General features: G+C 42.1%; 1 protein-coding gene across 4 annotated transcripts in view; it reads left to right on the top strand.

The window, feature by feature from the left end:
* The first annotated feature begins 2689 nt into the window (after positions 1-2689).
* wt1b (WT1 transcription factor b) overlaps positions 2690-25253 on the top strand; it is a 74812-nt gene continuing 52248 nt past the window's right edge. For all 4 annotated transcript variants that reach the window (XM_055649239.1, XM_055649240.1, XM_055649241.1 and 1 more), the window contains exons 1-2: positions 2690-3377; positions 21636-21758. In XM_055649239.1, the coding sequence (XP_055505214.1) occupies positions 2981-3377; positions 21636-21758 (520 nt within the window). In that variant the 5' untranslated portion in view covers positions 2690-2980. The remainder of the gene's footprint in view (positions 3378-21635; positions 21759-25253) is intronic.

The raw sequence follows: 25253 nt of genomic DNA on the forward strand, positions 1-25253 counted from the left end.
CCACTGTGTTCTTGCATATGTGACAAATAAAGCACAATTGAACTATTGTTGAACTAGCTAGTATGCCTGTAACGTACATGCACTATACATACTCATGAAACATGAATATTATAATATTCTGCAATATCGAGTATTACAACGCAGGCCAAACGTGTTTGATTGTCATATGTAACGATAATGGAACAATTAGTTTGTTTAAACTGTTAGCAGCATAATGGGCCTGCAAACATAATACGCACAGTTAATATATAATAAACAAAATAATTGATAACCACAATAGCCATTCAAAAAATACCCCAAAGTCCTTAGTGCAGCCAAAGCAAGTGCAGACACAAGAAGGGCCCCGATCCCAAACGCGCCCATCCATCCAGGTTACTCCAGATGCTGCCTGACCCGCTGAGTTACTCCAGCACTTTGTGTATTTTCGCACCCCCACTTGAAGTTGGTGTCGTGTAGTCTCCTACAGTCTGATGGCTGTTGGGGAGAAGCTATTCTTGAACCTGTTGGTCATGGATTTCAGATTCATATACCTTCTTCCCGATGATAGGAGCGAAATGAGAGGGGAGGGTGATCTGGGTCTTTGATGTGAGTCGACATGGAATTGTAAAATATCCTATAATAAACTCAATTTACAAACTTACAGAAGAACCGCCCCCCCCCCCCCCCCCCCCCCAGACCACAACAGGGAGTGACCCAAACAAGCACAGTTTTCTTCCTCTTAATCGTATATCAAATTAAAAAAAGATGTCCCAAAATGTCAAACACATAATGTCTCCAATGTGCAGAAATAAAACCATCGGTAGCCTTTCCTCATGATTATTGATTAATAGATGTATTCCCCAACAGTCACATAACTATTTAGAACTTTAGCTGTGATTATTGTGTCACGGTGGACAAAAATGCTGGAGAAACACAGCGGGCGAGGCAGCATCTATGGAGCGAAGGAAATAGGCAACGTTACGGGCCGAAACCCTTCTTCAGACTGAGCCATTGTATACCTTCGCCCGCACGTGCCCTTCCACAATTTACCCAAATCCTAGCACAGTGTTTGCATGGGAGCTCTGGGGATATATTTTGTTTTAAAATGGACTCTTCAATACAGTTCCAATCAGGTGTCACTGTAAATAAATCGCAAAGACACGCTCTGGCGACGAAAGCTTCACAACTGTTCCGAAATATAAGTTTCCATCTCAATTCCAGGTTATCATTTACAAGAGAAGTGGAAGGTAAATTATATTTGTTTTCTTTTTCACAAACTGGTCCGCATTAAAAGTAATGAATGCATTGGAGTAAAGCCGCCTCACTCTTAGAACTCGGTGGCGGTGAAGTTTATGAATGTATACGATTAGAGTTGAGGTGGATTTGCAACTCAGTAGTTCTCTGTGTATTATGCAGTGCTACAGACTGGAAACCATTTATTGAATTACTCTGCAACATATTCCCCAGGCCACTGGAACCAGCGGCAAGCCTTCAACAACGTACACCGCTGAGTCGGTTATAAATCTTTAGCAAATTAACAAAAAAAATAGAAGTGCGTGGAATGCCTGACATGACAGCGCGTCTCACACCTGTTTTCCTGAACTTTTGTTACTAGCCCGCCCGTTGGTGTGGATTTCACCTGTACATCAACCCCCAGCCTCCATTAACCTGAACTGTTTTTATTTAAGATAGCAGATTTAACGAGCTTGCTGTTTAGCTGCCCGTCGGACTCCTGGACCGTGTGAAAATTAAAAGAAAAACATGTCAGGCAACAAGTAATCGCCCGCGAGGGGAGACTTCATTAACGTTTAAATGCCGTTTATGTGCTACCCGCTCTTTTAATGGATCCCAGATCTGTCACTTGGAACTGATGCCTCTCTCCTGTTCCATGGCGGGGTTTTTCTTTTGGTAAAGCTAATGGTTCATCTCCCAAATTACCAGCACCTTGGTCAATAGCCCCGTGGTGTGCTGTCTAAGATTAGTCAATGATATGATGGTTAACACGTTTAACACGAATTGCTGCTCTGCTCAACTCCGTCTACAACGAACACAGTGGGGAGCAAATTATAATCCATTGCCCATGACCGCACAGTGGCAGCAGAAGTTGTTTGAATTAATTGAAAAACATTTTTTTTTCTAGAGACCCAGAATGGTGAATTAAGTGATTGTCGAATTAAAATCGAAAAGAAGTTATTCAGATAAAAAAAACAATGTATTCTTTGGAGTATCAGGTTTTAAACCCCCAACAGATATCCCGACACCAGAGCATAATTTCTTGCAGAAGAATTATTAACTGCCCGGCCTCAATTTTATTCCAAGTCGCTCCCAGTCAGAAGAGCAATAGGTTGAAGTTGATCGTTCAATCCGACTTACTCGTCCGATCGCCAGGATCCGTTATCGCGGGATAAGGTCTTCAGAAAATCAATGTGGGGCAAGTTTGGTCCGATTCAACTTGGCGTTTCGACTTGAATGGCAACATTGTCATTCAATATTAGGGTTGACCCCCCCCCCCCCCCCCCCCCCCCCCCCCCCCCCCCCCCCCCCCCCCATCCACCCCCCTCCCCCTCATCCCCACTCCCTCCCCTCCCATTTCTCTCCTCCTTCCTAATCGACAACAGCAGCACGGGAGGTGGGGGGGGGGGGTTTCCACCGCTCAGTGTGGGAGGGGAGGTCTCGGGCTAGAGGTTGCAGACTCCACCTCTCCCAGTATTTCAGACCGGGAGTCTCCAATCCGCTCCGACACATGTTGGCCATAGTGTGTGTGGTGCTGCGGACATCCACACATCTCGCCACCCCATCACCGACACCCCCGAAACAATAACCTCTCCATTGCTGTCGAACCCGGGACTCTTAAAAAAACGGAGGAGAGCAGACCGTGTTCTGGAGGGAGGGGGTAGCTAAAAAACTTGGTTCATTGAGAAAGAGGAAGGAGGAAGCGCGAGAGGGGGGAAAAAAGAAATAAACGATTGATTCATCTTGGTTTAGAGAGACCGTGGATACCATGGGCTCGGACGTGCGAGACTTGAACTCGTTACTGCCTGCCGTGTCCACGATGACTCCGGGTAACGGGAGCTGCGCTATGCCGGGCAGCGGCGCTCCGCAATGGGCTCCCGTGTTGGACTTTCACCCGGGCGCGTCCTACAGCGCTCCGATCGCCCACCCTTCCTTCATTAAGCAGGAGCCGAGCTGGGGCACCACGGAACCGCACGATGACAACTGCCTCAGCGCCTTTACCGTCCACTTCTCCGGGCAGTTCACCGGCACGGCGGGCGCTTGTCGCTACGGACCGTTCGGGGCTCCAGCACCGACCCAAGCGCCGCCGAGCCAGCCCAGGATGTTCGGCCACGGGGGTTACCTCAATCACTGTGTCGACTCGCAGACAGCGGGCAGGAATCAGGGTAAGAAAGAGCACACTCTCTCTCTCACACACCCACACACACACACGCATAATAGAAAGTTTCATGTCGAAATAAACACAAAGTCCTGGAGTAACTCAACGGGTCAAGCGCCATCTGTGAGGGGGAATAGATAGGCGGCGTTTCGGGTCGGGACCTTTCTTCAGCCGTAAGAATATCCATCATAAGGATATTAAAGAAAATATATAGGAAGGAACTGCAGATGCTGGTTTATACCGAAGATAGATACAAATTGCTGTAGTAACTCAGCGGGACAGGCATTGCTTCTATCCAGAGACGCTGCCTGTCCCACTGAGTTACTCCAGCATTTTATGTCCATCTTCAAAACCTGTTGGAAATTATTATTCTTTACGCCTTGCCAGTTTTGTTCACGATTCCAACATCTTTAGCTCCTTGTGTCTCCGGGAAAATATATTTCGTAGCTTTCGACAAATTAACAGGATAATGGCATTAAGAGCGAGTCCTTGTTTTGCGCTGTTGGAGTAATTTGACTTGTAAAAGTGGGGTTCCTCGTGCCGGGCACACAATCAATATGAAACCATCTCCCCGCAACCCCGTTTATTTAGTGAGACAGCGGCGGGTTGTGTTGCGACGGGGTTAGCGACCATCTCAGGATCAAACAACACAAGCAAGTTTCAGGATAAGGTTAGGGATCCAAAGCAAGGTTTGTGCTTTAGTTAAGAGTGGACAGGCGGACGAGGATTCACTGGGAAGGCGCAGAGCTTCTCCAGTCGGTGTCAGCGCTCCTTCCATACCGAGTACCGACATCTCGCAACTCTGATTAGGCAGATGTCAGGAAAAGTTATAAAAGCAAACCCGGTTAAAAAAAAGAGAATACTTTATTCCAGCTGGTATATGACTGTGTGCACAAATTATTATTTTTTATCGTTGACCGACATTTCCCAAACCCGCGTTGGTTCTCGTTCAAAAGACGAAATGAAAACATATAAAATGCCGGAAACACTTATAATATTCCGGATCCGATGAGTATTTCAGGCATTGTCTGTCCTTTTCTTTTCAGATTTCCAACTGAGACTAATATTGTTTAAACTGTGGGCTAATAGAGAAAAATGGTAAACATTATGTAGTGTGTATTCGCTTGGAAGTCGAGGCATTTGGTCTTAATAGTGAAAAGCAGCGAGCAGGTTTATAAAGGTACCACCGGAGATATGGCAATATTCTGGATAAAATGAACCATTAGATGGATAATAATGAAAAAATAAAATGTATTGCGCATGCATTTTCTTTTCTCGTTCCCGTCGTGTCAGTTTTGTTCAAATTCAATGATGTTTTGGTTTTTCATGTTTAGAATTCGCATAGTCGCGGTTGACTGAATATAATCTAACAGGTGGAAAAATAAAGACTGACGCTTGATACAAGATCGGGGTTATAGGAGAAAAGCGAAGTGCATTTCGTTGTAGGAAACAGTGACTAAGCGAGGTTACGGCGAGATTATTTACAATGCATACAACTCCCGAAATATTGAGACCAATGAGTTGTAGATTAATATAGAATGAGTCCTATAATCTTGCTTTCAAAGGGCCATGGACCGAGGTGACTGGAAACCTAAAGGGAAAATTGTGCGGGATTTTAGATCGAGGATAATTCCAAAACAATTCGTTTTAACGCGAAGGATCGTCTCGATCGCGCAGAAGGAGACTGGTGACTATAATCATCACTAGATAGTCACAAAATGCTGGTGTAACTCAGCAGGGACAGGCAGCATCTCTGGAGAGAAGGAATGGGTGACGTTTCGGGTCGAGACCTTTCTTCAGACCGAGAGTCAAGTTCTGAAGAATGGTCTCAACCCGAAAAGTCACCCATTCTTTCTCTTCAGAGATGCTGCCTCTCCCGCGGAGTTACTCCAGTATTTTGTGTGTCTATCTTCGGTGTAAACCAGCATCTGCAGTTCTTCCCTTCACGTAATCGTCACTGGAGACTGTGTTGAATAGATAAGAGTCACATTACTGTTGCGAGGGGAGTAATACGGGAAGGAAAAGAGCGAGGTATATGTAACTACCACCAATCCACAAATGTTGTATCAAAATGTACGTGAATGAAGCCCTACATTATGTTTGGACACAAAGAGCTGCAGATGCTGATTTACAAAAAAGTATACAAAGTGCTGGAGTAACTCAGCGGGTCAGGCAGCATCTCTAGAGGAAGTCTGAAGACGGGTCCCGACCCTAAACGTCACCAATGCATGTCCTCCAAAGATGCTGAGTTACTCCAACACTTAAAGTGTCTTGACCTCTACATAATTTTTCTTTGGTGTCCTTTGTAGATTAATATTTTGCTTTTCTTTGGAACTCAGTGTTTTCGTAATAACGGCGATCGATACATTTCCTCTCGCAGTCTTAAAAATAGAACCGCTCTCTTTAGATTACTCCCCAGGATTGCTGAAATAAATAGCAAATTTCTTTAGAATCTGACTTCTAACAACGAAATGTAAAATGAAAGTGAAGTACGAGAGTGTTTGATCAAAGGACGCCATACAGTTACATACAGTAAGGTGCCAGTAACTGGGAGCGAATCAGGCGCCCGGGGTTAAGTTGCTGTTGAACATTAACACCAACTACAGATACTGGTAACTTGAAATAATAATAAAAAATACTGGACCCTCCCAATTATTCCAGTTTATTCCGTTTTTTATATTCTGCATTTTTTTAAATTGATCAATGGAGCAATGCTAACGTCTTTTTTAAATGATGAGAATTGTATTTGAAATGTGGGCTATTGTAAGAAGCGATTTGTTTCCGAACTTGTTCTTTTGAGTTTGGAGATGTGGCCGCTGTGTGTTGATTTGCCGAGGGTCGTGGGGTTGGTTTCCGCACACAGTATGAAACAGGTGGGCCGAACGGTGTGCGAATCTTGCCGCCGCCGTACAAGCTGCGAAGTGGATTTGGTGTGTGAAGGCATCTCAAGGTTCACAGCCTGGCTGGAATGCCGTTCGTGGGAAAGATGTTACCTTGGCGCGAAGATTACCTTCTGCCAAGTCTGCTCCGAGCGGCATCCAAACGGGACATCCCCCGAACTCAGCGCCCAGGTGCGCGTTCCTCTTCCGAATAACAAAGTCTCAGAAATCTGAGGCAGATCAACGATTTTTCAGCACACCTAATCAATTACAATTTTTTGGACATCTCTGATAAGACCTTTTAATTAAAGGGAACCTTGCTATTAAATAATTTGTTCCAAACTGAAACCGGGGGTGGGCGAGGGGGGGGAGTAAGGGACGATATCACAATATTTAAAAAAAAACTAATACCGGAAGAGCCGCAGCCAAAAAGAATTTAATGCTATTGCTTTGAGCAAATCTGAAGGTCATCGCTAGTTTCTCAAAACGGAGCGGCAGTGTGATCTCTGCTGCGGTGTGATTCCTTCCTATATGCTGGACTGCCAAAAAAAACGACCATTATTCCTCCTCGCTGCAGACAAGATAAAGGAATCAGCGAAAGAAAACACCGCCGCGAAACAGACATGTGTTGTCTATTCAATGTTATACCTATTGAGGGATTTGATACACAGGAAGTTTCAGAAACGAGAATGTCCAAACACAAAAGTTTTAATTCCATAGGATTTCACAATTGAAACTTGAAATTACAACTGAAAGAACATTTAAGCCGTGGTTTACTCTAGGGCTACGAAGTGTGTTAATTTTCAAATCATATTGAGGTTGAGGTTCTGGTTATTATTGTCACGTGTACCGCGGCACAGCAAAAAGCTTTGTTTTGCGTGCGATCCAATCAAATCGGAAAATACTATACATAAATATAATCAAGACAAATTCAAGTACAATAGGTAGAGCGAGGAAATAGGTAGAAATGAGGTTACAGGACGTTTCTAAATGAAGTTAAAGTCCCATTAGTGATCACTTAGATGTTTTTAAATGATGTGATTTTATTGATTTGATTTATTGATTAATTTCGAATCGGTAAAATAACTTTTTAATCATTATTCCCAAGTGATAACTCAACAATACAATCTCAGCCCTTCATCCCGACGGATTTTTCCCAAGCATTAGGTGTGGAATATTACAATGGGGACCCAAACCACACAGGTTATGTTGATAACTAAACTCGCATGAACGCTGAGGGAGTCTGACTGTTATCCATCGACATTGACAACTGTTGGGCTGTGGCCTCTCCAGAGTCCCGATGAATATTGAGTTTATATTTCGTAACATGTTGAAACTCCGAAACCGTAATACGTACCAACAGCAACTGAGAATTGCAAAACCGGAATTAATCAATTTTCCTTCTATACTCCTTTCCCACGCAATCGGATTGACGTCCCCAAATGTGTAACAAGTCGTTCACGACATTTAAACTCAATTTTGGCCTAAATTTGTTGGGTGTTTTTTTGTTGTCTTCAGCGCATGTTTGGGGAATCGGTATATTTTCCTCACCTCGATAAGCGTGGGAGAATTGTGTTCTTTCCTTGCCCGAGCTGTCGATAAACTTACGAGGAAAGTGGGGGAGGGTCTGGGAGGGAAGAGATCAGTATTGACGAATTTACAGCTGGGTCAGCGGCAAGTTCGGCCCCACAGCCGCGCGCTGAAATATCGTCTCAAATTGGCGGACGGATTCAATGTGGAATGTGGATCGAGTCCTGACAAACCACCTTCGATGTAAACGTGGAGAGGAGGAATGGGTGACGTTTCGGGTCGAGACCCTTCATCAGACTGAAGAAGTCCGAAACGTCACCCATTCCTTCTCTCCAGAGATGCTGCATGCCCCGCTGAGTTACTCCAGCATGTTGTGTCTACCTTCGATTTAAACCAGCATTTGCAGTTCTTTCCTACACATTCGACGCAAACGTGCTTGGTTGGGTGCGGCAAACAGTCCCCACTATTGCATTTGATCTTCTAGTAAAGCATTATGATTAAACCCAGTATGTAAATGAATGGGGCATGTTTTAGCAAGAAAGGAATAGGCGCGATTTTCATCCTCGATGAAAGCAGATGGGCGTGAATCAGACCAAGTTGACTGCGGCTGAGTTTATGAACGAAAGGGACTCTTAACCCCCCCCCCCCCCCCCCCCACACACACACACACACACACACACACACAATGACTTTTAATTAGATCAGGAATCCGACGCTGGTTTAAAAACAGGCGAGATAATTGAAAGTCATCCCAGCACCTTGCGCGCTGCACAAGATTCCAGCATCTGCAGTTCCTTGTGTCCAATTGAAACTAACTCGGCGTTGAATATCGCCGTGGAGTTTCACGCCGCCGCCAAACTCTCTCCGCTAAAACACTTAGTGATTTATTTTTGCAGTGAGACGGTTTGCTTTAGACCGTTGAAGGCAGTATAATTTCATGTACGGATTGGCGGGGCTGCGGCTTGAGCAGCGCGGACTTTGGTTCGCCGATCTTTAAACGCCAGTGCCGAGCGCGGATACGGCGTGACCCCGGAGTACTTTCACAATTAATCGCGCACTTTACGGATTGCCGGCCCTTTGGACCAAAGATTATTGGAACAACAAACTAGAAGGCAACCCACTCACAACCTTCCCATTGTAAATTGTTTGTAATCTTGACATTTAGTTCGAACACACCCAAAAAATATTGGTTTGCTTTAATTTGAGAATAATTGATTTTATTATTGTTTAAAAATGCCCCCCAAAAAAACGCCCAGCCGCTTTCTGGGACGGACTTGTGTCAATACAGCGGCGTTTTATAATTTCTCTTTGCAATTAATACCACATACGTCTGAGAATTTAATCTTACAGGTGCCATCAAGCCAAAAGATTGCATGGTGGAATATTATCTTGCACAGTGCAAGCGTAAACATGCAGGTGTCATCGCCGAGCACAAGATTTAGTTATTTAAGAAGGAACTGCAGATGCTGGAAAATCGAAGGTACACAAAAAATGCTGGAGAAACTCAGCGGGTGCAGCAGCATCTATGGAGCGAAGGAAATAGGCAACGTTTCGTCCCGAAACGTTGCCTATTTCCTTCTCTCCATAGATGCTGTAGCACCCGCTGAGTTTCTCCAGCATTTTTTGTGTACCCAAGATTTAGTTAGGCGGTAAACGGACATCCGATAAGTGCGAGGATCTCAATGAAACCGGCGGTTATATCTGAAGAGGGGTCACGACCTGAAATGTTGCCTATCCATGTTCTCCAGAGGTGCAGCCTGACCCGCAGAATTACTCCAGCACTCTGTGTCTTTAGTCACATATGAAAACGAGGAATAGATGTAGTCTGAACTGGAGAATCAACTGGAGAATACTATTAACAGCTTTAGAGTTATGCCAACAACAGGGCCCGTTTTGTTCTGAATTTTGGGGCATCGTATACTATTTTTATTGGATTAGTTAAACCCGACCCGATTACCCAGGAATTATATTATGCGTATTTTACTTACCATGTTGCGTTTAAGGAAATTTTCGAGTAAATTATTTACCTGAAGAGGAAACTTGCCGTTTTGCATTTTTTAAAAATAAAAACGTGGTTCTTTAAAATACCTCGTCAATTGTTTAAATTTCAGGTGAATTATCTTTAAATGGAAATGAAGATTCAGAGTGTTAATCCCACTTCCAACTCCGCGTGGGTTTTCTCCGGGTGCCCGGTTTCCTTCCACACTCCAACGATGTGCAGGTGTAAATGTAAATTGTCCCTAGTGTGTGGGACCGCGTTAATGTGCGGGCATCGCTTGTCGGCGCGGACTCGGCGGGCCGAATGGGCTGTTTCCGCGCTGTATCTCTAAACTAAACTAAACTAAACTCAGAATGAACTCCTGCCTCGAATAGACATTTTGCGCAGTCTTTATTACCTATTGGAGAAAATCGAAAGAATGTTCCTACACTTCGATTATAATTGACGATTACTAAATTGGGGAAAAAAAACTATTCAAGATAACGAAAAGTGAATGAGCATCGCCCCTTATTTATAGAATGATGTACTGAAATAACTGACATATAGGTTTTAAATAATTGCACATGAAATGCAAAATCTTCCAATGTTACACTTAATTCCTCGTCATAGGCTCACACCTGAATTGCTTTCTTGATGTTAAGTAGTAATGTATTGTAGCAATGACAACTCACCATTCCATAGGAGGAAATTCAGTGGTTGCAATGGGCAGAATTTCACCAACTGCGAAGAAACAGCGCGTTTTATTTTTGTTAAAACCATTGCAACAGCAACCCAATTTAACGCAATTCGCGGCTTCATTCTGTGATTCAGATTAAGTCTCCGTCATTTCCGAACTCACATTGTCAAGACTTTATATGAATTCATTTTATTTTCATTTTCCCTTTTCGGCTTCCACCGCGATTATAAACCAGTTACAAACCGCAGTCTACACCCACTTTTATCACAACCTCAGATAGACACAAAGTGCTGGAGTAACTCAGCGGGTCAGGCAGCATCTCTGGAGTAAAAGGATGGGTGACGTTTCGGGTCGGAACCCTTCTTCAGATTTCCAAATTCCACACCAGTGAGATGTTTTTTTTAAAGGAAGCTTGCGCGTTTTTGGAATTGTCGCCGTAGTTTCAGTTATGATTACCTGTATGGTGTAGGATTTGACGAATAAAAGCGCAAAGGAATCTCAAAACAATTAAAATATCCTAATTTGCGCCAATACAATAGTACAGATGTGTATAATTTGTTTAATCGTTTACAGTCGGGGAAAACCTGGACCTCAAAATTGTATATTCATATAGAGGAAGAATTATGTGATTAAAACAAATAGGTCAAATTGTTATAATATCGCGTAGAACTAGTCATTGTATGGGGCGATGCAGAAGCAAATATAGCTGGCGAATTTCCTCCCGCCTCCTCACTCCGGTATAAAACCCGGATTAAAACGCAGAAATCATTACTTAAGGGGATTATCTCAATGAATGCTCAACACCGTTTAAATTAAAACAAATTGAAGGACATGGATGGAACAAGATGAACTGTCTGGTTGTAAGGTCGGGAGATTTATTGAATGGTCAGGTTTGTCATTGAAATATGATTCCTGGATTTTGATAATTTAAGTATTTGCGCATTGTCGGTACTAACATATCTGAGGTTCAGGGCTGTTTTTTTTTAGGGCTTGATGTATCGTTTTTCAGAAGCTTCTCCCATCCTTTGGAAGTGTTTAGAGTGTAACAAGTAGAAATACCATGTCTTCTCTTATCTTCAGTTCGCCAACAAATCTCCTCAAAGAAGACAGACATAAAAAGCTGGAGTAAACTCAGAGGGTCAGTCAGCACCTCTGGAGAAACGGAATAGGCGACGTTTCGGGTCGAGTCCTTTCTTCAGACCCAAAACATCACCTATTCCTTTTCTTCAGAGATGTTGTCTCACCCGTTGTGTTACGCCAGTTTTTTGAGCCTAACTTCGGTTTAAACAAGCATCTGCAGTTCCTTCCTACAAATTTCCTCAATAGGATGTCAATTCCTAACACAGCGCTGAAGGCCAAAGCCAGGGTATTCCTCCCGCATTTTTTTTCTAGTGGGAAGGACATTAATGAGTGTCGTTTTGTTTTGGTGTTGAACGCGATGGCAGTTTACCCAATGTTCAGACTAGTCCCGAAGACCAAGTTCACTGGAGCCGATTTTTTTAATTCCCTCGTCTCCTCTCCAAATTTGGAGATCTTTATTGGGTTCGTCCAGATTTACTGGAAGAATTTAGCAATTTCCATATTTTTTCCAAGATCTTTCACTCTTTGAAGTGTTAGTATAATGTCTCATATTTTTTAAGTGCAGATAACACTCTTAGTTCTATCAACTTGTTTCCATAACGCGGGATTAAGGATAATGAATGCCTCTAGTTACTTTCCTCGTCATCTCTTTGAAACACAGGCATTCTTCAGTAGAGCATTGGAATAAGCAAATGACACTACCTTGGAATAATATTCCGTGCCTCCAGCCAAACACTGCATCATTCTATTTTGTATTATTAATTGACTCGCTATAGCGCAGGGAAGGTTTAAGTGAGAGGGTCAGCTACCATTCCTAAATTATTTTCATTCTTATGCCTTTTGCAAAGATTTTCCTCGCGTGCAATATACTTTTTTCTTGCCAGATCGCATCAACGGGCCAAGATGACATTGCAATCTAACCCCGTGTGTGATCTTATCAGCATTCCCTCTTCTCACCAAATACCCTCTTCTCACCAGATTGAATTGGATTTTGTCGTGTGAAGGAAAGTGATTTATACACTGCCTAATGAGCCATTGAGGTTTGACTAAAGTAAAGAATAACAGACTGCTCTGGGAGTGAAGCAGAGAGCTGTAACATAACTGAGCGCTTCTGACAACAGCAGAGAAGTCTGAAATTCACTGCAGCTAGAAATGGATGATAAATTCGGCAACATCAAAGATGTTATTACATTGGGCAGCCTGGTCCCAGACCGCCATTGTTTTCTGTATTTACTGATAGTCTTGGTCTGATCTCCCGGGGAGTAGTCGTGGTGAAAATTGAAAACAACGTTAGGGGACTAATAAGGACTACCTAGCCAGAGATGCTCATGTAAATAATGCACAAACTAACCAATGCTTGGACTTTCAATGGACAAACTATAGATCAGGGTGAGATTGGCGTGTTTCAAACAATATTCTTATTATTTGGACCCGTTGCTTCTATTTAGCAGCATTCCTGTATTAATTTTATGCTGGTATTAATAGGTAACTCAGGATTTGCAATAGAGCCACTTTATTCATCCGATTTATTATATAATAAAATGTTCCATTTTGAACGTTGCTATCAGTTTTTACACAGCTCTGCCTTGCAGGTTAATATATTATATTTCCCTCACTGAACACTCCCATGCAGCTTTATCTTATTTTCCAACACTGCCACCAAGTCGTATCATTTGTGCTCTTGGCAAAGCTGAGGCCGAGTTTGCTGATGGAGTTCTTATTTTTACTTTTATTGTCATTTGATGTATTTCTTGTGATGTGCTTCCAAGGCCAAGTTATTTTTACCATGAGGACAGATTGAAACAAGAACTGTGACACAGATTATAAAAGGGATTGGAGACTAATGTAAAAACAGAGCACAAAAACATGGATAATTTTTCGAATTGATTGATTGATTGAAAGAATCAGCTTGCGAATAGGCCCATTGGCCCAGCTACTCCCCACTAACCATCGATCACCCATTCACTCTAGTTCTATAGGTCCACAAAAATGCTGGATAAACTCAGCGGGTGCAGCAGCATCTATGGAGCGAAGGAAATAGGCAACGTTTCTGGCCGAAACCCTTCTTCAGACTGTTGTCCCATTTTCGCATCCACTGCTTACACACTACGGGCATTTTACAATTAACCCACAAATCTGCACGCTTTGGGATGTGGGAGCAAGCCGGAGAAGTGGAAGCCCACATGGTTACAGGGAGATCGTGTAAACTCCACACAGACAGCATCCGAAGTCAGGATAGAAACCGGGTCACTGGTGGTGTGCGGCAGCAGCTCTACCAGTTGTACCACTGTGGGGTCCAGTTTACTACACATACAAATATATTGCAGGGATATAATCAAATAATCAGAGAACAGTACAACACAAAAGCAGTTTATTTGTTTAGTAATAATCCTGCCAGAATTTTGAAAGAATAAGTCTCACGTTCCTGTTCCTTTCCCACAGAAATGCATTTTTTCCCCTTTTCAAACACTTATTTAATTTACCCTTTTAAGTTATTATTCAGACAGTTTCCACTCTCTTTCAGTGCACTGTTGGAGATTGTAGTAGATCAATATGTTAAAAAAACACTGTTCCCCCATTTCTCTTCTGGCTCTTCTGTCAATTATCTTAAATACCTTGCAGCAAGTTAGTTGGATTTTTACACTGTCACTTGCATTGCGTGTACATTTATGTTGCCATGTGTATGCGGGACATGGCGCTGAGCATAAAAGATCAAGAGTAAAGAGTGTTTAATTGTCACGTGCACCAACAATACAACAATGACATTCTTACTTGCAGCAGCATTACAGGCCTATAAACACAATACATACAAATAATATATAATAAACACCAATTCAATAAAGTACTAACTACAATACAAATGCAAGAAACCCCCCAAAGTCCTTAATACAGCCAAAGACCATGCATCCAAGTTTTCATAGTTGAAGTTGGTGGCGTTCAGTGCTCAAGAGCCTGATGATTGTCAGAAAGAAGCTATTCCTGAACCCGGCAGTCACAGTTTTCAGACTCTTCCACCTTAGCTTCTCAATGGTAGGAGTGAAATGAGTGTGGCTTGGGTGATGTAGGTCTTTGATGATATTGGCTATCTTTTTGAGGCAACACCTCCTACAGATCCCTCCAATGGCGCGGAGGTCAGTACCTGTAATTGTTTGGCAATCATTTACGTACCAAGGTTTTCAACAGCTTTTGCAACTTTATCTTTTATGAATGCAAAATATAACATATTGATAACATATTTGGTTAAAGGTAGGTAATTTGCATTATTTGTAGGTCATTTTTGTTTAAGAGCAGGGAATAATAAATGGCTGATCCTTGAGAAACTTTATTAATCAAGCATCTTCTGTGAAATCGGTCAGCTTTATGTTCTGAAAATATAAAGGCCAACTGAAAATTGTGAGCACGTGTGTGTGTATATATCTCACAAACGTTGTATGTGTATATTTTCCGCTAAGTTTCCATGGGCGACCATCTTCTCTCAGTCTGCTCGCTTACTACAGCAACAAATCTTGGTACCTAATCTTCAGTTAGCAAACTGCAAGGCTTGCAGAGTTCAAACATCAGGAAATGCTGCACATGGGTGAGAAACAGACACATGAAACTCCTTTCCCAAGTTGGTGCTTTATTTTAACGATACCAGGGAGCAACTGGAAGCCTCTCATTTGTCATAACATTGGCACAAGTCAAGGCTACACTTATAAAGTTCCCAAGAGGTGCAATAGATTGACTAGATACATTGAAAATTAGGCTTCACATTAATTCTCTTGTGAGGAACCTTCCCAGGTATGTAATGAAAGTAATAATATTGGGATACATAATATTCCCCGTGTTGTCTTTCTTTAGTGATGCTTTTATGGTCACACAGCAATATGAGGCATGGATTGTGCCTTGGAGATTTTTGTTGTCATATTAACCATTAATATTATGAGGCCGAGACATATGCTGCAGCATTTTACTCCATTCTTGTTCTTCCTCTTCTGAAAATAATCACTCACTCTGAAACAATCTCTCTGTCTTTAATCAAGTGAGGTTTTTCATTTTTGTGCCCTGACACTCAGCAGCAGCTCAGCCATGAGACAGAACTTCTTATTAGAGTGGCCCAATAGTTGAGCAACCGTCTCATAGCATCAGAGACCCGGATTGGATCTTCATCTCGGGTGTGGTCTTTGTGGAGTTTACATGTTCTCCCTGTGACCACGTGGGTTTCCTCCGGGTGCTCCAGTTTCCCCCCATATCACAAAGGTGCACGGGTTTGTAGGGTAATTGGCTGTTGTAAAAATTGCCCCTAATGTGAGGAGTGGATGTGAAAGTAGGATAACATTTAACCGGTGTGAACGGGTAATCCATTGCCAGCATGGACACGTTGGTCAAAGGGTCTGTTTCCATTCTGTATCTTTCAATCAATCATTCAAAAACAGGCAGACAAAAATGCTGGAGAAAGTCAGCGGGTGAAGCAGCATTTATGGAGCGAAGGAAATAGGCAACGTTTAGGGTCGAGCCTTTTTTACCTACGATTTTCCAGCATCTGCAGTGCCTTCTTAAACATTTAAAAACAGCTCATTCCAGGTCTGATTCAATATCATAAAGATTCTTCTGGTAGCCAGTGGACAAAGATCAGGAAAACTATGTGTACCACTGTTTACTCTCCTGCTTTGATAAAGATCCTTGCTATGCCATTGTCCCGCATATGACCAGCTAAGGTACTGGGCCAGAGATTCAATGCAAATGCTTTCTGACTGAACAAGGGATGTAATTTATTCATGAACCACCAAAAAAGCTACAATATAAATTTTCATATATTGCATAACGAAAGCAAAAAATGCTGGGAATGCTTAGATGGTCAGGTAGCTTCCGTGGAGAGAGAAAGTGAGTTAAGAGTTCCAATATATTGCATTGGGACAATTAGTTATTTTTAGGATCGCCATTTGGCACTGGTTTTATTTGAGCTATTTTCCATTTGTCTGATGTCTTCTCTGTTCTTAATGACTGATAGAGACAGAGGAACTTCACAAAAATTCCACTCATTCCCCAGTTTCTTCACTGTCCATGGCAGCTGTCCCATGTAGCGGATTGGATATCTGGAAAAAAAATTAAAGAACATATCTACTTCAGCCAAACAAAGTCCTTGAGAAGCTGGTGGGAGAAATGGAACGAGATTTCTATTCCATATAATTACAAGTGAAAATGAAGTGTCTGAAAAGTCAGATGGTAGAAATCTACCGGGTTGAACTATCATCCTGTACAGGTCAATGGTGACATGAAATTGGGAGATGCAGTTATTATGGACAAAGATGGCCATGAAATACTGCTGAATTTAGAGAATGGGCGTTAATTAGAAAATATATCAAACTTTAGTAAGTGCAAATGTAAGATTATATGGAAGATAGACACAACGTGCTGGAGTAACTCAGCGGGACAGGCAGCATCTCTGGAGAGAAGGAATGGGTGATGTTTCGGGTCGAGATCCTTCTTCAGACTGATGTAGGATTGTATGATTTGATGATTGAGAAGATCGTACCAGTTTGTCAAAAACACATGCTAGTTTGCAGTGAAATTTTGTTCTCCATGGTTTACTTATTATCAACGATGTCTATCACATCTTCGGGTGCCTATTATTTCTTTGATCTAGTTATGGCAGTGGTTTCCTACTTTACACGACAACAGGGAGGACACCAAAAGTACTTTGTTTGGCTGTAAAGTATTTTGATACATTCTGAAGATTTTACATAAATGAAAGCCCATTGATTAATCTGTTTCAATTCCAACCTTCCTTCCTCCCTTGCAATCGACAAAATAGTTTATTGCTCTCAATTCTTCATTGTCAACGATTTCTCTGGAAGATGTCAGTTCTGCCTCAAAGCCAAAAAGGAAACCTCACCAATTATTCAAGTGTTTGTCTTCCTCTTGTAGCTGTGACTGTCCACTCCTCCAGTTTCCATTAACAAGCATCCAGGGGGCCAGGTTTGGCACTGGGAATCTTCATTACGCCTAATGCGCCCCAGCAATTGTTCCTTATCACAGCAGATGGCCACCATGCAGCCAGACCTACTGTTTTCCTCATTCAGGACAGCGTTTTCTTTACAGCTCAGGAACCTTGGCGATGTCAATAGCAAAGAAATGACCTGGAATAAGTTCTAGGAGGAAAGGGAAATGTGGCGTCATTTTAGTTACAATAGAAATGAGAAAGATCATTATCACCACCATTCACTAATCTCTAACTAATGCTTTGACCACTTGAACTCACATCTTGGCTTCATTATCTGAGCTAATTGCAGTCATCTCTTTTCATTGCCATTCTCTCCCAAGCAAGGATGCTTCAATTTTTTTGTTGTTTTTATTTCTGAACTTATGAATTCTAATGTTTTATCAGCATATGTGTTATAGCCAACATATAACTAATGTTGCACAACCAATTATAGAGGAAACTTCCTATGTCCCCATGTTATAATCTAAGATGTCATGTATTTCATGATTTAAAAGTCACACGAACTATAGCTTGTACACTAACCCTTCTCATTTTACTTTGCAATATTTTCCTCTTTCGCCTAACATGGGAAAATAATAACTTTCTCAGACAAACCATAGCAGTCAACACAATAATTTAATGACACTGATCAACCACAAATCATTCCGACCATTTATCTGGACTAAGAAGATGCTTAATTTTACAATTTAGTTTAGTTTAGTTTAGTTTGGTTTAGTTTAGCGAAACAGGCCCTTCAGCCCACTGAGTCTGCGCCGACCAGCGATTCCCATATATTAATACTATACTACATACAGTAGACACAATTTACAATTATACCAAGCCAATTAAACTACAAACCTGTAGGTCTTTGGAATGTGGGAGGAAACCAGAGATCCCGGAGAAAACCCACGCAGGACAAGGGGAGAACGTACAAACTCCGTACTGACAAGCACCCGTAGTCAAGATCGAACCCGGGTCTCTGGCGTTGTAAGGCAGCAACTCTCCAAGTCATTATTTTGAATAGGAAATATATTCCTGTTCAAGGAAGAACTTCCAACAATAGAATTACTACTATTGTAATACTATAGGTAATAGTTCACCATTCACCACCCCTTTCTCAGGGGTGATTAGCATTAGGTAGTAAATGCTGGCTTTATCAGCAATGGGCACAACTGTATAAAAATGTCATTTCTACCATTAATTTCTGTGCCCAATTCCCCATTCTTCTTTGGAGATCTCTAGTTTTGGTGAACTTCTAGTTGTATCACAATTCGTGTTTGGTCCTTATCTTTCCATCGCCAATTTCGTTACATTTAAGCTTATTTTAGAGCAGAAATTCTGTAACTGGACAGAAACAACTCTATTCTGAAGAAACTTTTGCCTTTCCTTATACCTCATTCGTGTTCTGTTTTGTTTTAGCTTCCTTCCACCTTTTATCCTTGTTTTTCGCTGGTTGAGGTTTCCTTTCAATGACTCACATGTTCCGTATTTAGCAATGTCCCATAATTATGTCAACAGCATTGGTCCTAGGCCCAGCATCAGACTATGACCATTGCTCCCTCACCTTCCTCAGCTTCCTCTTTTGAAACTCCATTGTTTCTCTTTGGATGGTGGATCAGTTCCACCAGTGTAGAGAATTAACAAGCAGCATGTAAACATGGTTCCCTCTTTAGATTTTAGACTTTAGACATACAGTGTGGAAACAGGCCCTTCGGCCCACTGAGTCCATGCCGACCAGCGATCACTAGCACTATCCTACACACTAGAGACAATTTACAATTTTACCTAAACCAATTAGCTTACAAACTTGCACATCTTTGGAGTGTGGGAGGAAACCGGAGCACCCAGAGAAAACCCACGTGGTCATAGGGAGAACGTACAAATTCCATACAGGCAGAACCCGGGTCTCTGGCGCTGTACGGCAGCAACTCTACCGCTGCGCCACCACAGTGGAAAACTTTTTTCATGCAAATGCTAAACAATATGGCTTACGTAAGAAAGTCATGTGTTTTTGTATGTACATTCAGAACTGGTTTTGTTGAACCTCTGGAAAACACGGGTTCACAGGCAATTTTGAACCATGCAGTAACGATTGAGAGCTGTTGCAGAAAACATGTAGAATGGCACTCAGAGGGAAGGGCCTTCACTTACAGGGACGGACTGGAGAAGATACCATTGTTCTAAGAACAGCAAAGGTTGAGGAGTAATTTAATAGAGGTGCTCTAAATCATCAAGGGGTTCAGATAAAAAATGCTTTCACTGGGTCAAGAACAAGGGAGCCTGATGTCCGATGAATGGAAATACAAGGCATGTGGTTTCACTCCGCAATATGTCTAGGTTGGAAATTCACTGTGTGAGAGGATAGGGGAAGCAGGTTCAATCCCACAGTTTTTGAAAAGGAATTGGATAGATCCTTACAGAAGGAAGAAACCTGGATTGTGGGGAAATGGCACAGGTTGACTGGTGGTGTCGAGAGCATCTGATGACTCGACTAATCAATTTGCGCAGCTCCTTCCCATGACCGTCAGAAACAGCCTTTCTGAAACAAGTTGCTTTGAATTGCAACGGCAACTGTTTTGCAGGGAAGAATTTAATTTTCAAATTAATTGATTGTACAGATTGAATAGTTTCCTGAATTAAAGGATGTGACAATTTCTGTGCAGTACTGAGAAGAGAGGCAGAGACAGAGAGGTCTCCTCTCTTAGAACGTTGAACATAAACCAATTGCCCTTTGGCCCACAATGTCCATGCCAGCTATCATGCCGTTAATCTTCTCTGCCTGTACATGATCCATAGCCTTCTATTCCTTGCGTATCCAAGTGCCCAGCTAAAAGCCTCTAAAATGCCACTATTATATCTGCCTTCACCACCACCCCTACCAGCTAATTCCAGGAACCCATCACTGCGCAATAATCTTGCCCTGCACATCCCCTTCAGATTTTCCCCCCTCTCACCATTAGTCAACAATATTTCCACCCTGGGGAAAATGTTCTGACTGTCCACCCCATCTATGCCTCTCAATCTCTGACATTTCAGAGAGAGCGATGGAAGTTTGCCCATCCTCCGATGCGCCAGAGAAAACAACCCTCCACCTCTATCCCTCCTGCAGCATTTGCATCCTGGAATATTGAGCCATCGGTCGTGTTCCTCAGTCACGTTTTCGCAATAGTTATAGTATCCCAGTCCCAAGTTGCTATTCATGCATGAGTTCATCGGCCTTACCTATCAAGCTCCTTGTATTTAAAGAAATCTTGCATTTAAAGTTTAAGCCATCAGGCTTCCCTTGCTCTTTTTGAAGGGACTCGAGGATAGAATCGACACAGTGTGGCTCAAGGGATGGGTGGCCTCGTGATTTTAAATTCCCTTAACTTCAATAGGAAGTATGTGAGCCTGATTATTGATTCTCTGCCCCCCTCTCTACCTTGTACTATTCCACTTCCATGATCCTGTCTCCTGCCACCAACTACGAGTAATTGTTTTGCATTTACAGGGTTGATATTTACCTCCTGTCTCTTCTGACACAGTAGTTGGATGGAACCAATTTTATGATTCTATCGGAAGAAGTGAACAGCCAATGTCTTCACCACAACCAAAGTCATTAAAATCAAATGCTTTTCATTAATTTGATTGCCTTGGATTTGATTGTGTGAAAATTAGTTATTGCTTTTAGCAAACCAATTGGCTAGGGGCGGCATGCAGACGCTGTGGTGCAATTGCTACCTTAGTGTCAGAGACCTGGCTCAATCCTGACCACAGGTGCTGTTTAACCAGAGTTTGTACGATCTCCTTGTGACCGGTTGCATGGGTTTTCTCCAGGTGCTCCGGTTTCCTCCCACATTCCAAAGACGGGCAGGTTTGTAGGTTAATTGATTTCTGAAAATAGTCCCTTGTGTGTAGGATAGAACACAGTGCACGGGTGATCACTGGTGGCACGGTCTTTGTGAGACGAAGGGCCTGTTGCCATGCTCTATCTATGAACTAATCAAATCAATCAACTTTGCCTGCACTAGAAATATACTTGGTTGGTCGATGAAAGTTTGGGAAATGGAAGTTACTGTGTGAATTCTATTAGTGGTGGCATAAAATCATAATTCAGATTTTATCAATTCCTCACTAAATTTCTTTTGTGTTTGTTTCAGGTTATAGTGCTGTGGCTTTCGATACGACTCCAGGTTACGGTCACACCCCGAGCCATCACACTCCTCAGTTCCCGAATCACACCTTCAAGCACGAGGATCCCATCACCCAGCAGAGCAGTATAGGTAACACTTTTGTACTCCACTCATCAAAGGATCTTTTGCTAAAATAGCAAATCACTTGGCTGCCGTGAAGGGAGAGTGGACGCTGGCCCGCTTTGGCTGCCGCTGCTCTCTCTTCACATTGTGTTTTTGATTTTCTGTTTTCGGACTGAATTATGTTTTTAATTTGTGTTTCTGTGATGTCTTTATTATTTATTTTATTCTGATTATATGTTTTTTATTCCTGTTAATCTTTGTAAGGTGTCTTTGAGATGTCTGAAAGGCGCCCAAAAATAAAATTTATTATTATTATTATTATTACTTATTTTCTCCTTTCCATCAATTCCAATGGCTGAATGATTGCTGCCTTTTGTGCAAAATCATCTAGGAGCTCAATTAAATATCTGGTCCATTCTGGGCCGTGAAATAATTAAAAATATTTGTAGAAGTTCCTAAGCAATATTTTTGAAAAGTCTGAAATATGTTTGTCAGATTTATGTATCTATGTGACTGATTAACATATCTATATCTACTGGCCAAAGATAGACACAAAGTGCTGGAGTAACTCAGCGGGACAGGCAGCATCTGTGGAGAACATGGATAGGTGATGTTTCTTCAGATTATTGGCAAGACTGAATAAACAGTTAAACTGTAAAAAAAGTCAGAAGCAAATTAATTTTATTAATTTAACTAAACCGACTAATATGTTTATCTTTAAATGGGACGTGAGCATTAATTCCAATGCTGCATTTGATATCCATCTCTCATTGCCACTGAGAAGGTGGGGGTGTTTGTTATGTGGCATTTAAGTGGTTTTAGTATTGTGATGTTGAGAGAGCAGTAACACTGGGTTTACATGGTATAGTGGGCACCAATGTTGATATGTTTGATGAAACTTGAAAAAAAATGTTGATCATCGACATTCAGTCTATAGCAGGTGACAATGTTTGACGGATTGATTTTAAATGTGTGAGGGAACATTTATGTTCTTTTAGACGTTAGACTTTAGAGATACAATGAGGGAACAGGCCCTTTGGCCTACCGAGTCTGTACTGATCAGCGATCCCCATACTCTAGCACTATCCGTATACTATCAGTAGTAAACAAAGCAAACTCAATGCTTGCATTTATTTCAAGAGGGCTTGTATACAAAAACAAGGATGTGATGTTGAGGCTCTATAAGGCACAGGTAAGGCCACATTTGGAATATTGTGAGCAATTTTGGGCACCATATCTGAGGAAGGATGTGTTGGGTCTGGAGAGGGTCTAGAGAAGGTTTACAAGAATGATCCCTGGAATGAGTAGGTTAACCTATGATGAGCATTTGTCAACACTGGGGCTGTATTCGTTGGAGTTTAGAAGAATGAGGGGGGACCCCATTGAAACAGACATAATAGTGAAAGGCTTGCATAGAGTGGATGTTGAGAGGATGTTTCCACTGGTGGGAGAGTCTAGGACTAGAGGTCATAGCCTCAGAATTAAAGGATGTTCTTTAGGAAGGAGATGATGTGAAATTTATTGAGAGGGTGGTGAATATGTGGAATTCTTTGCTACAAAAGGCTGTGGAGGCCAAGTCAGTGGATCATTTTAAGGCAGAGATAGATAGGTTCTTGATTGAGGTTATGGGGAGATGACAGGAGAATGGGGTTAGGAAGGAGAGAGAGAGATCAGTCATGATTGAATGGCAGAGTTGACTTGATGGGTCGAATGGCCTAATTCTACACATCCAACTATGACCAATATCCTACACGTGTGGAAGGAAACTGGAACACCCGGAGAAGACCCATGTGGTCACAGGGAGAACGTACAAACTCCGTACAGACAGCTTAGTCAGTATTGAACCCGTGTCTCTGGCGCTGTAAGGCAGCAACTCTACTGCTGCGCCACTGTGCTGCCCCACAGAATTTATTGAGGTCATAAATTGTGATTATCAAGGACTCCATGAGAAACTGATAGGCAAAAGCTCAATGAAACCTGCCTGAAATTCTATTTTAGCGCAGGTGTAAGTCGAGCAGGTTGAAAGCCTGGTTGGTGAAACAAGGAGAGGAATATTGGTGAATTGCCTACTGGAATCTGCCGCAAAAAAAGCCTGGTGTAGAATACCATAATTTAATTTTGTGCATTTAAATACTAATTACAATGCTGGATGTGTTTTACGACTTTTCGACATCTGAGCATCAGTGTTTTTTAAAAGTGACCTAAAATTAGAGAATTCAAAGTTCATGCTGCTGGGTTGTGAACTACCCAAATGAAATATGAGGAGCTGTTCCTCCAAAGTGCCTGAAATGGATGGCTCTCCACATCGTCCAATCACTCTCCACATCCCTCACAGTTTTGCATTCCACAATTGAAAGGAACAAAAATAAAAGTGCTGGAGGAACGCAGTGCATTTGCTTCCGATCCATGATTCCCTCCAGCGGCTCGATTTTTTTTGCTTCAGATTCCAGCATCTGCAGTCTCTAATACCTCAAAGGAAAGGGAAAATGGAGAGATTTACTGCCAGGCCACCATGTTCCCTGGCCACCACCCCCAGCAGCGAACCAGAGGCCCTATCCTTACACTGGTTACAACAGTGCAAATCCAGGCTCTAATTTAATGGCAGCTGTAGTCTGCTTGCTAATTCACTAGAAATAAAAGTTTACATTTGTTCATTGCCAGAAAAGACCGAAACAACATTACTTTTATAAATATGCTGCCCTCAAACTACCCCTGATGAATGTCCTGCAGTGACTTGTTACAGTTCTCCAGCACATGATGTACATAATTTCAGATTAGTGCAATACATCATAGATACCACTGGCCTATGACAATATTGCACTGTATATATTTAAATAGATTGTAGCAACATAACATGATATAACCGTAGATTATGTCTCACGACATTGGAAACATTTATTGGTTGAGATTTTTAAATAGTTTAGCAAGCTAAAGAAACATTTCTATTTACTGACCAACAAAACACAGATGTGCTGGAGGATGTCAGCAGGTCAAACAGCATCTGTGGAGGCAATGGAGAGACTTTAGACTTTAGAGATACAGCGTGAAACAGGCGTTTCAGCCCACCGAGTCTCCACCAACCAGCAATCACCCCGTACACTAAAACTATCCTACACACGAGGGACAATTTTACAATTTTACCGAACTTACAAACCTGCACGTCTTTGGAGTGTTGGAGGAAACCGGAGCACCTGGAGAAACCCCACGTGGTCACAGAGAGAACGTGCTAACTATTTGCTGGATAGGCAACATTTTGGGTCAGAACGCTTCTTCTGACTAAAAGGTTGTGTTTCCATTTCCTCCACTGACACTGACGGACCTGCTGAGTTCCTCCAACACTTTGTATTTTGCTCAAGGTTCCAGTATCTGCATTCTCTTGGGTCTCCATTTCTATTTACTGCTTTGCCATTGTCAATTGATTTTGCAGGGACAGAGATTTCCTCAGTTAATGTAATGAACGATGAGGCCATCGTTAATAAAATGAATACAATTAATAAAAGCTTGTTTTATTTATTACAACCA

The sequence above is a fragment of the Leucoraja erinacea genome, chromosome 18, assembly GCF_028641065.1.
Source record: "Leucoraja erinacea ecotype New England chromosome 18, Leri_hhj_1, whole genome shotgun sequence".
Lineage (NCBI taxonomy): Eukaryota > Metazoa > Chordata > Chondrichthyes > Rajiformes > Rajidae > Leucoraja > Leucoraja erinaceus.